Source organism: Lottia gigantea (assembly GCF_000327385.1).
Source record: "Lottia gigantea unplaced genomic scaffold LOTGIsca_100, whole genome shotgun sequence".
Taxonomy (NCBI): domain Eukaryota; kingdom Metazoa; phylum Mollusca; class Gastropoda; family Lottiidae; genus Lottia; species Lottia gigantea.
In genome coordinates, this window is record NW_008706748.1 from 393,433 (window position 1) to 406,572 (window position 13,140).

General features: G+C 33.2%; 2 protein-coding genes across 2 annotated transcripts; one reads left to right on the forward strand and one right to left on the reverse strand.

Annotated features, from left to right (window-relative positions):
* Positions 1-188: 188 nt before the first annotated feature.
* On the forward strand, positions 189-9,783 carry LOTGIDRAFT_223730 (hypothetical protein). The gene is made up of 12 exons (XM_009046346.1): positions 189-386; positions 1,359-1,466; positions 1,723-1,839; positions 2,475-2,692; positions 3,308-3,403; positions 4,034-4,233; positions 4,510-4,623; positions 5,656-5,751; positions 6,308-6,461; positions 7,006-7,135; positions 7,295-7,411; positions 7,712-9,783. Exons 1-12 carry the CDS (start codon positions 291-293, stop codon positions 7,940-7,942), a joined length of 1,677 nt encoding a protein of 558 aa, XP_009044594.1. The 5' UTR covers positions 189-290; the 3' UTR covers positions 7,943-9,783.
* A 658-nt stretch (positions 9,784-10,441) lies between these two features.
* LOTGIDRAFT_237256 (hypothetical protein) lies at positions 10,442-13,085 on the reverse strand. The gene is made up of 4 exons (XM_009046347.1): positions 12,968-13,085; positions 11,818-12,418; positions 11,228-11,739; positions 10,442-10,740 (listed from the first exon to the last, which is right to left on the reverse strand). The coding sequence occupies exons 1-4, from the start codon at positions 13,040-13,042 to the stop codon at positions 10,462-10,464; spliced, it is 1,467 nt and encodes a 488-aa protein (XP_009044595.1). The 5' UTR covers positions 13,043-13,085; the 3' UTR covers positions 10,442-10,461.
* Positions 13,086-13,140: the final 55 nt, after the last annotated feature.

The following is a 13,140-nucleotide window of genomic DNA, read 5'->3' on the forward strand; positions in this document are numbered from 1 at the left end:
GATTGGTTGAATCTTTGAATCATTATCCAATCAAATCATTTTACCTTTAATTTTAATTTTGAGGTCAAAGGTGAACCTCGTCTTAATGCTAAATTTATCCGACAGAGGGCGGGAGTATCGTCCAATCAAATTCGCGTATTAGAAATTTCAACCAATCATTTGACACCCAACCAAACAAGCAGACTAAAATTTGAAATCCGCTGTTCATGGAGTGAAGCCTGTGAAATAATCTCTTCCACTTTTCCATCAATTTATTCCATATTTTGTATGAAATTTAAGAACCAGAAACCATGAGCAGTGCAAGAAAAGACGAAGTTGAAATTCCCGACATTGTGGAGGATCCATCAACTGGGAATCGTTATATGAAAGGAAGATATCTTGGAAAGGTAAACGATCAAGAAAAAAATTCATGTCCGATCATAAACAAAAAAATGTCGGAAACAAAGCTCAAAATTGGTCACCTGTGGTCACTATTTTTTGAATTTATGGACTCATTTTTGATGAAATATCTGTCTTGTATGTTCTGAATTATCGCAAAGTCAATATTTTATTTATTTTGGCTCCATTTTGATTTGTTTTCACCTTGATTGATTTGTTGACAAATGTTGCGCTTGTTCCAATTCAAGTTTAAACATGACCATGTTGTGGTGATAGAGTGCAATGTTGACTGTTATGTGTTTTCACTGACTCAGTCAATGACTGCCAAGAAAGTGAAGTGAAAAGTTCACATTGAACTATTTTGACCTGGGTCTTTTCATGATCAAATCTGTTCAGTTTGTTGCTATTTTAGAGGCATTGAAATTTTATTTTGATCGTAAAATCAAAAGTTAAGGAAAAGTTGCCTTTTTTTAAAATTTAAACTAAAGTTAATCATGATCTTGAATAAGCTTTATAAATAGACAAACTTATCCCCATCGGTATATCTTTTATAAAAGTTTAAAAGATAACTTGAATAACAAAGAATTAATATTTGCCTTTTGTTGAATTTTCAAATGCTTGCCATTTTTTTTGGACTGATTTTGTTCAACTCTCCCATCCTTTACTTTGTCTCAAAGTCAACCTCTTAAAAAATTAGATATTTTATTTTCTAAAACTAACATTGTCATTAACAGGTGTCTTCTACAAGTTGAACACTTGAAAAAAAAAAATTCTTACGAAATTGCAAAAAATCAATGAAATTCCATTTTTGAACTTAAACTGGGAGCTATAATAAATTGCTTTAAAGCCATTAAATGATTGCTGGAACTATTATAGTTCATTTATTGTCATAATTGTTGTATTATGATAAGTATTGTATAATTGTGTGGGTGACAACTCTCGGCACTTATAATTTATAAGTTAATCTTCTTATGTTACAGGGAGGATTTGCAAAATGTTACGAACTAACGGACATGGTGACGAAGACAATTTACGCTGGGAAGGTGGTTCCCAAATCACTACTGGTCAAACAGCATCAAAAAGACAAAGTAGGATTCTGATTAAACATTCAACGAGTCATTTAACAAGTCTTAATAATTCTGTTATTCTCAACCCATTTCTGACATATATGGAATGCAGTGAGTTGATGAGAGTAAAACACAAATCAAGTTTTTCTATGGTTCTTAGAAAGTTGTTTAAATTCAGCTTGTGAAAAGGTTTGTTGCCTCTAGGCAATAACTGTTGCATGCCATCAGAAGTTTCTATTTAATAAACATACTTACATCATCGATATTTTATTTTTAGATGGCACAGGAGATCAATATTCACCGTAGTTTAAACCATAAACATGTTGTCCAGTTTCAAAAATTCTTCGAGGATTCAGCTAATGTTTATATTTTACTAGAGCTGTGTCGTAGAAGGGTAGGTATTGAATCTCATATATAGGGAATAAATAAGCCAAGTACTAACGATCCGAAATGCAAAACAACAAATCCAAACAACATATTGGTGAAACATTGGTAGAAGCTAGTTAACTTTTCATATGAGGAAATATATCAATCATAATGAAAAGAGGTATCAGGTGTCTAGAAGAGTAAGCATATCTTGCCTGGCACCACACCCGACATAGCTGCTCAACATACACAACTATAATGAAAATATGGTCCATACTATGTAAGATTGATTCTGTCCTAGAAGTGATGCCTGTACTTACATTACACCCATATTGTGTCCATTGTATAGGCCTACATCTTATGTAAAAAAGAAAAAAAACATACATTAACTTTGATGCCTGACATGGTCTTTGAAAATTAGTCAGGTTTCAAATTTTGACCACCAACTAAACAAAATTAAAGACAATCCATTCTTTTGTTAACCATTGATACCTAGCCTATTAAGAGACAACTTGATGTCAAAGATATTTACAACTTGATGTCAACTCTTGTCTTTATCGGTTTACTGCCTTCCACAAAAGACAATATAAAAACTCAACACTTGTTTAGATCTGGATAAAGATTATCTTAAAGCTTAATCAAATTTTAATCTTCATTTTCCAGACATTAATGGAATTACAGAAGAGAAGAAAATCGATCACAGAACCCGAGACACGATATTTTTTACGTCAAACTATCGAAGCGTGTCAATATTTACATAATATCAACGTCATTCATCGTGATCTCAAACTAGGTAACCTGTTTTTAAACGACGATCTAGAAGTTAAGATTGGTGATTTTGGTCTGGCTACAAGATTGGAATATGATGGGGAGAGAAAAAGGTAATATTATAAACATTTTAAAGAGATTGTAAAGAGGTTTTCTAAATTTTGATATGTATCAGGGACATCGATAGCATCAATATGCACCAATCCAATTGTCACAAACTGTGTGCTGTAGAAATTTCACTTCATTAGAGGCACAGAAATGCTTTTTCTGAACCGAAGGACATAAAAGCATAATTAGATGTGTAACACTCGTTAAAATCGATTTTAGTGACCAATCAGATGACTGATATAGAGTAAAATTATCATTACTTGTCATTTCGAGGTTAGATCAAACTCAGTCTTAATTAAAATTAGACAATAAGTGCATTCCGAGGCATTTTAAACTTGCAAACTTGATAAGCTAGTCTAATATGCTCGGAATGCACCTATTATTTGCGTCACATTTATCCCGTCGTTGGAATGGGCAGCGAAGTGATTGGTTAAAACAGAGGTCAAGCAAAGGTTATCAGAATGAAAAGTCAAGAAGGATAGGGTTAGACCTTACTGTAGTGGTTAAGTACAAAGGTGATAGGTAATAAAACATTGGAAACGAAACTAGTAAAATATGAACGGATATTAGGGGAAAATGATCCAATTTTTACAAGTTTTGTATATGTTTTTCTTCTTCAGAACATTATGTGGTACACCAAACTATATTGCTCCCGAGGTTCTAGGGAAAGTTGGACATAGTTTTGAAGTTGATATATGGTCTCTAGGTTGTATCGTGTGAGTACTATATCTTTCAATAATAATAAAAATGGCAAACATATTTTTTTTCTAGAATAGAATTAAATATCTTTTCTATCAACTTATTTTTGATATTAAATTGAAATATTTTACAAAGTTACTGCCCTTGTTGAGGTGAATGATTTGTGACAGTCTACACCAAAATGTTTAAAATCTCTATCATGTCAATTGACCTAGTGCAGTCAAAACCAATTTTTTAAAAACATCTATATGTGCACAGTCTTGTATAAGTAAATATTAAAACATGATAATGTTTAGTTTCTTTGTAAAGTAAATATCAGTATAATTGATGTTAGGAATAATCAATGGGCTGATCTATTTAATTGTTTAATGTTGACAAGGTTTTGCTGCATTTGTTTTCATGTGAACAAAAGCTAGATTTTTTGGGGATAAAGGGCTGAATGAAGATCTCATATAAAAAATTGAAAGGGAAGGTTTTTGTGTGATATTCTAAAAAATAAAGTCATCCCCTGTACATTATTAAAACATAGAATTCAGGGTATATGAAGTTTTATTGTTTCACACTCTGTGTGTCTAAGAGCCTAAAGGATGTTAACTTTTCCATGAGATCTCAGTTTTGAAAGTTTTACAATGTTGGTTTTATTTCAGATATACTTTATTAGTTGGACGTCCACCATTTGAGACATCCTGTTTAAAAGACACTTACTTACGAATCAAACACAACCGGTATCATGTACCGTCTAAACTCAGCACTCCTGCTAGAAATCTCATCAATAAAATGTTGAAGGGAAATCCTACTGAACGTCCAAATATCAACCAACTTTTAGACGAAGAATTCTTCACTTCTGGTGTGTACAAGTTGTTCTAATATTTGTCAATGATCACATAAAAAAGGTTCACAAGGATCCTCTCTACCAGCTGGTCTTTGGCCAAACTTCTTGATATTGAACTTTCCCAGATTATTCATAGCCATTTACAGCTGGGTGGCCTAGAATTATGAGGAAAGTTGACTTATTAATCAAGGCTATCAGACTATCACACATCAAGAGAGATTAAATCTTAAGCTCAGCATTTGTTCAATGTAAGTTAGAAAATGATATGTAATATATTTATTTTTATATCAGGTTATTTACCCTCTCGTCTACCAACTAGTTGTTTAACCATGGCTCCTAGATTTGATACTATAGCTAAATCAGAGACTTTATTACGTAAACCATTATCAGACATCAACAGTGGAGGTAAGTATTGCCTATTTATTATTATATAGTTTAAAATCAGGGCCCAATCGCTCAAAAATCTTATGACCATGTTTGGTATATGTGTAGAATTTTAGCTTGAGAATTCCCACCCTTATATTGTATTATGAATTTATAGATGTGATAAAGATTTTGAGGAAATAGACCTTAAGTGTAGTTCGTTTTAAATTCACGTCTGGTAAATACTACTAGATCAGCATGCCTCGTTGAAATTGTCTTAATAATGTTATAGCTCAAACTTTAGATTGAATAATGGTCCAGTTTAATATAATGGTTTTCTAATTTGATTATTGATAGAAACTGTACGACCAATGTCAACTGATATGAAGAAAGACTCGGATAAGAAGGAGGCTGGTGACGGCTCAGAACGACCTGAATCTTTACGACAGAGTAAGTTTCCTTTCTTTTCTGCTTCTAGTGGAGTACTTTGTTTCCTTAGTTAGTCTTATCTTTTGCATCAAATGATAAAATTCCTTTCAGAAGAAAGTAAACTGAATGTATATTCTGGAAATGATATTAGCACTAGGATGTCCTAGTGTCCTAACTTCTAACACTGTTAGTGGGGTATCCTAGCACTACGTTGATTTCCAGAATACGTGGCCAGGTCTCTCAAAGTTTTTGTTAGTAGTTTTGTATATTGTTAGGAAAAGATGACCCACAAGTAACAACTTCCTACAAATAAAAGATTTAGATTCAGATATGGATCAAATCTTACATAATTTCAGTTATGTAATGAGTTATAAGATTCTGTTAAGGTTTTCCTTTGGAAGATGGAAATCAAAAAGAGTGTTCTAATGTTGCTGTCTTGACAAAATTTCCCTCATTGCACCTATAGTATAGTATGGAACTTACCTGTACTTCTTACCTCAAACAGGTGTAGAATGTTATGACTTTAAACTCATTTCTGGACCTCATTCTGACGATATAGAAGTTATTATTAATGATAGACATTGTTTAAGTTGTAAGTTTAGTAGTTTGTAAGTAATGAATCATGTTCTATATTGTGTTTTATAGATGAAGAACCATTAGACTATTGGCTATCAGATTTATATAATCAACTCTCTACAGCTATAGCCTCTAGACCTGGAGAGCGTCTTAATGTGGTGGAAGGTATGTTGTTTGTTTCATTGATTTGTAAGCTAAAACACATCAATATTTATAGTTGATGAGTTATAATGAATGGTGTATGTTTTGTAAAATGATTTGAAGGTTTCAGTTCAAATTAATAATGCTTCAAGAGGGATGAAATCTTTATGAGTTGGTAGTTTCCACCAACACAATTCACAAGTTCACATTTATCTATGTCTGGATTAATTTGCTATCCTGATATAAATTCGTAAACAAGGAACCTTGAATTAAAAATTGTCTGAAATTATTTCACAATATACAGAAATTAATACGCTTTGAAATAGTGTGTTTGAATATTTACATGATGTCCTTTGAATATATACTCGGTTGGCGTGTTTAAGTCTTGGGACCTTGAGTCTATGAATAATCTTTCCTCATTATTCCTGTAGACCCAGCTGTAAATGGGTACAGATAATCTAGGAAAGATCAATGCCAAGAAACAGCATGGATACATGCGAACATAAGTTTTTTTCCTTGTTAAAAAATTGGTTGTTTCTTTCTTATTGAATGTATATATGTAATCAATGTTATATTATAGATGCTGCAGAAGACCCCGCCTCTATGCCTATTTACTGGGTATCTAAATGGGTGGATTATTCTGATAAATATGGTTTAGGCTATCAACTTTGTGATAACAGTGTTGGCGTTCTGTTCAACGATTCTTCTAGACTTATATTATTAGCTAACGGAGAGTAAGTCGTCTTCTTACCTTGATTTCCAGGTCCTCTTCATTGATTCTGATAATCATGTTCTATAAAGTAAAATATTGCAACTCATATAACGTTTTGGAACTAATATTTTTCTCACCATATTTATTTTTGTTCCATTGATTTCATGAAAAATACAATAGCCTAAATCTTAAATTTATGAGTTTGTAGTAGGATGGGAGCCTATGGACACCTATTGGTTAGAGAGCTCAAAGCTGCATAGTCCATCCCCGGATCTATTTGTCAATTCCCAGCCCCTGGTCAGAGTGAAACTCAGTTTTTATATAGTTAAAATGTAAGCTTATTTAAAAGGTGATTCCCCTAAGAAGAAATTAATATTGTAATGTTTCTCTAGCTTCAATCAAGCTTTTTCAGCTTTGGTAGATGGTTATGTGATAACATTGAGGTTAGAGGTCAAACTCAGCATGGGCCAAAAGGGTCTCTTTTGTCTCTGAAGCACCTAATATCACTGTTACTGAGATTGTGAACTTTCCATCCATTCCTGTAACTATCTAATTATTTTTTCCAGAAATGTACATTATATAGAACGAGATGGTAGAGAACATTATCACACTCTGAAAGTTTTCCCTGAAGATTTGACAAAGAAAGTGACATTATTAAAATATTTCCGTAATTACATGAATGAACATCTTCTCAAGGTATGTTGACTGGCTGTAGCACAGTTGGTTTGAGTGAGGTAATTTTTACATGACCTCTCATTGCGTGAAACAAATGGTAGTCACAGGTTCTATGTAATTATCCTTGTAAAAAAATAAGGTTCTTAATACAGTTCCTGACATTGTTCTGTTGTATTTCAGGCTGGTGCTAACATGGTACCAAGAGAATCAGATGAGATGGTCAGATTACCGTATCTACGTACGTGGACCAGGACTAGAAGTGCTATAGTTCTACATCTCAGTAACGGTACCTTACAGGTAAGATTAAAATTCTGTCAAATGATCAAAAAACTGATCAACCCAAGGTTGCCACATGTATTGTATAATTGCAGTTATAGTGAACAAGCGAACTATTTGATTGATTGGTGTTTCTAATGAAATATCATGTATTCTTAATCATATCATTATGTTTTTATTGCATATAATTAAGAGTTTTAACCAATCATTAATATCTGTTTGTACAGTCTGGATAAACCAAAAAAGACTTTCTGACCTTTCTTGATCGGTCACTCGTTGGAATTTTCATCATTATAAAATATTTCTGGTTATCTATTATAGATCAATTTCTTCCAAGATCATACAAAGGTGATCCTCTGTCCTCTGATGCAGGCTGTGACGTATATAGATGAAAAACGAGACTTCAGATGTTTTAGATATAACCTCATAGAGAAGTTCGGATGTTCGAAGGAAATTTGTAGTCGACTGCGTTATGCTAGATCAATGGTGGAAAGACTCATGACGATCAAGTCTTCAGGACGCGTTTCAGGCAAAATTAAATCTACTTCATAGACAACTACTTGAAGAACAAAGTGCTATAGACTTACAGTGTTCAAATTGCGATCTCCATATCAAATTCACAGGCATTATCGACTGCCCACTGTCGTGTGTTACTAGATGTACATACATACGTTAGGGGAGAGAACTCATCATTTATTGTTACGGCAGTGAATATATCGTAAATCAAAATGGTGATATATTGGCAGTTTTTGAAGAATTTCAAATTTTTATTCAGAATCAAATAAGATCAAATTTGAATTTTTATTCTAATTTAAAAAAAACGAAAAAAAAAACTTGCAATTTGCTCACGACACACGATTGAAACAAAGAATAATGTTTGTTTATCAAATATTTCCATCAATTTTGATCCTCTTTCAGGACATAAGGAGAAATCATTTAAGGGAATAAAATTTTTGAAAGACAAAAAAAAATGCAAAATTTTATCAATTTGTTACGAGAGCATTATTAAATATATTTAAGTGGGAGACTAGCTTTTAAGTTGCATTCTGACTGTAGTTAAAGAGGCCATTCCAAGTCTGATTTTGTGTATCTCTAGCCTTAGTTTGTTTGTTGCAAAAGATTTTGGGTCTATAGGAAAGTATTTGGTTATAGTGTTTGAAAACCATCAAAACTAATCTTATTGGGTCAAATATAAGTTGTATTTCACCATTGGGTATCTAAAAACATAGCCTATAGGCATGGCATGGCATTATCTTGTGACATTATTCGAAGGTAACTTAAAAGAAGTGAAATCTATTTTTTTTGTTCCACGTGATCTAATCAAGAGATAAAGGCGTTGTGTTGAAGAGCATGGGCATGTGTTATGATTTCTTATTGAAAGTATGCTAGATCATTATTTTAGCTGTAGATTAAGCTAATGCTGATCTATTGACAAATATTGAGTCGTTCTAAAGTTTGAAAAACAAGACATAAAACTCCTATTTACTTTTATTTTGAGGGTTTGACGGCACCCAAGATTCACAACATTCCTGTTAATAATAAAATTGTTCATGCAAGTTGTATACACTTGACTAGGGAATTGATTATGCGGAGGATGCATAATAATAATCCTTCATTGATGCTTGCTTGATGACAGCGCCACATCCTGGTTTTCCAAGCTCCATCTAACGTTATTATCGATCTCTGTCTTAGATTTTCTTAGTATCAATAAAAAGTAATGGGCAATTTGCATCTTTCAATCAGAAACCATACCAAGTTATATTTCAGATAAAATGTGCATTTAAAAAGTTATCATTTATATTTTCAAGTTTCATTGAAATCATGTATAAACTCAGTGTAAATATTTTGTATTTAAAACTTTTATTGTCAGGGGAAGATAATTCTACAAATATTGTTAATAGGGCATTCACACTTGGAGACTTCATCGTTATTTCAAAGACATTATAATTTCTGTTTAAATTTGTATAATTTAGAAATTCTGTCATTTTTGGAAGGCTGAATATAAGTGCCAAACCATAGGTGGTTTTACTTTTGTAGAGGTATCACATTTTTGTGACACAAAGATGGTACTTTTTTTTTGGAGGAGTCCACTATTATACAATTTTTACACTTGATTTTTGTCAGGTTTTGGACAAGATTTTGATTAACGGAATTTTCTTGCTTTGAACGAAAGCACAAAATTATATTATGACAATCAAGGCCTTCAATGTAGAATTATCTTTCCCTTCTCACTTCCTTTTCCTGGCCAGATCAAAATGGCTGCCATCTCCTGACTTGCTATCTTGTATATAATGTATTTTCTTCGTCTCAATCCAAATCTTTGGAATATATTTTGTACGTAAATACTTTGAGGTGTTAAAACCAAATATTGTTATAAAATTTATTTCCCTTTATTTAGTGTTTTCTTTGTGATCCCAAATCTCCAGTTTCAGTGTTGTTGAATTATGTACAAATTGATAAAAGATGTCTCTTATTTAAAATGTTCCGATGGCTTGCTAGTTGTTACAATATAATCTGGTAGCCGTGGTGGTTCATTGAGTTTGACGTTTGCTCACCGACCTGAAGGTCCAGGGTTCATTAGCCCACATGGTGCAGAAGTAGGACGTAAAACTCCATTCATTTCATTTCACAATAGGATCTGACAATGCGCCTAACAATATATCCAAATCTTGAGGAAAAAAACATGGGAAATAGCCTGTTTTTTAAAGTTTTTAAAAAGGTTTTCTAAATTTGTTATGTGTATTGAGGACACTGATAAATTTAAGCTGCATCATTTCAATTTTCAATCAGATGTCTGTGGTTTTTGCAATTCCACTAAAAATAAGCATTTTATGACATCACTATCACCTTGGTGATATCATTAGTACCTTTTGTGATAGTGATGTCATAAAAAGCTAAGGTTTAGAGGAATTGCAAGAACCAGACGTATGATGGAAAAATGGAATGATGCAAATTGATGCTATCAATGTCTCCTATTATAGGGCAATTAGATATGTGATACATTGTCTGCCGAGGTCATTAAATAGGAAATTTTCATTCACAACAGATACAAAAAATATAATCTTATTATTTTATGTAAAAGGTAAAAAATTAGAGAAAGCAATAGTACCAAGTACAAAATAACCCAAGAAATATATTAATAATGATTTAAAAATGAGACTCTGCAAAGACCAATGAGAAAACTGGTGAAATATATCTGATTCTGAATTAGGCCGTGGTTTTGGTTCCGATAAAGCTTTAAATGTATCGTAACGATTGATAGTCTCAGCAGGCTGAAGTTTATCAGTTATGAGATAGGCTGAGTACCAAAATAACACCGGACAGGAAGAACATAACATTCGAGTCAAAACCTGAAATATACAACAAAAATAAATCACAGTCGAGCAAAGGTATTTCTGGGCAGACGGGGAAGATTCAAAACATAAAGGAAACAATTGAACATTTTCAGCAAGAATCAAGTCTGGAAATATTTAATGTTTTTTAAGATTGAGGTCAATAACTCATATTAAATACTTCTCAATTTTTTATAACAAGGTACATCCTTGATCTTTGGGTGATAGTTAACAATTTCACTAAGTTTCGTCAAGATCCCTCAAGAATTGTGCCAAATATGGACTGACAGGCGGATGGAGACATTGGCACAATTCCTGACAGTTCTTTACCAAACTCGATGAAATTGTCACCAAGATTATTAGCCGATAATGTTTTTTGAATGTTTACCCATGTAGTTCATGGATCAACCAAAAATGGACCAGTAAAAAACTTTGTGATATAGTTTGTGTCTTCTTTTTATTGAACACCCTATTTCAAGTGGGCGTATAAAAAGTAAAAAATCACCTGTATATGCACAAAACACAGTCCAAATAAAACTAAAAACAGTAGATGACCACAGTGAACTAATAACTTCTTATTCTTAAAACCTAAATCAACTTCAATTTCCTCAGTCTTCTGCCTTGAACTGGTTTTCTTTCCCAATCCCAATGTCAAACATGTCCATGTGTTTCTTTTAAAATATGTCCAAACACAAGATAAACTTAATATAACTATAGGAGTAGCTAACAGAAAATTAGGAATTTGTTGCTTTTCATAATATTTCATAAATCCCACTTCCCAGTGATGTTTTTGAACATAGCCATACGATAATGGTATGATGTCATGACACCATGGTGATAAATCGTCACCAAGGATATGATAATTTCTCTTCCAGCCATATTGAATGATGTGTTCTGGAAGCTCGTAAACTTCGCTGTTACAGAAATTCCAATAACAAATATATTGATAGATCAAAAATGGTGCAGCTGCTGCTATACCACAAAGTAAAGTCTTAACAAACGCAAAACCTGTTATTGCTCTCAGCAGAAGTTTGCGATCTGCCTCATTTTCAGAACTCTTTTTCCTTTCGCCCATCAGTTCCAGTGAAACAAGACTTTTCATGAAATCTTCCAAAATTGAGTATAGCACAAAACCCAACGCAATTAAACCATTGGATCGTGCTAATGTACATAGACCAATCAGAATGGCTGCTTTAACATTTGAATCCCTATGAACACTTTCCATGCTTGACATCAATAAAAAACAATAAATCGTTTCCGAGTAAGGTGCTGACATAAAGACACTGGCCGGGTTAAAACAGAATAAAATGGCTGCCTTGAATGCTAAATTCTCTTCATTGAGAATAGATAATCCTAATTTGTATAAAAGTTGAGCACATTTCACAAATAAAAAATTATTTAACAAAAAAGCCCAGAGTAATACAGTGTTGGAATAAGATAAAAAAAATTGTATAGGATAAAAAACAGTGTTGGCAAGAATTCTGGTTGTCATAGGAAACAAGGGGAAAAATACTATGGTGTTTTCGTAGGTGTAACCATATTCTGCTACATGTAAAAAATAAATAGCGTCCCATCGTCGGAATCCACCAATCAAAAACTGCACGATGACATCGAGTTCTGTAGATTCTGTGTTTGGATTGGGTGGGGGATTGAATACATCTGCTTCATGGTCTGGTATCAGCAAATTAAACAAAACCTAAAAAAAAGAGCACAAGATAGCTAGATCAGTAAAAGGTTGTATAAGAGATACTCTCTTGTAGAAGCACTGGCCTAGGTCACAAGTAGGGACTGGAGAGCAGTTTGTGACACTGTATCTCTTGGAAGGGGTTAACAACTCTTGAACTGTGTACATGTCAATACTTCCCTCTAAAGCTGGGATGGAACACTGTCTTTTTGTGACAGTGGAATAGCCAATAGTCTTAGGTGCCGTGGGTTAGAATCCTCTTCAACGAAATAAAAATTCCGATCAAGTGCTTATATGTGAGTCGGCTTTCACCCCCTAATACCAAGCAGGCATTACCCGAATTGCATCACACCTCAGCCCAACTTTGGTACTTTGTATTCTATATTTTCATATAACTTTGCACCGATCATCCATTATTACTTTCAAAATCCCTGCTACAGACATCAATTCTGTTATATCATGAGTAAACCATCAGATCAACAAATTTACGAGTTGCCCCAGGGGAACCATTAAGGCGAGGGAACAAAAATGACTTGACCAGAATACAGTAGTTGTACAAACCTGAATCATAAACAAGAGAAATCTACTGATTAAGGCATATTTGGTTACAGTCGCTAGTCTTGGAACCTGCAACATGTTGGTTGGAGCACAAATCTCCAAATCAACTTTTACTTTCCACCAAATACAATGCGACTGGATAATATTTCTAGAAGAGTACTGGAAGTATTAAATTT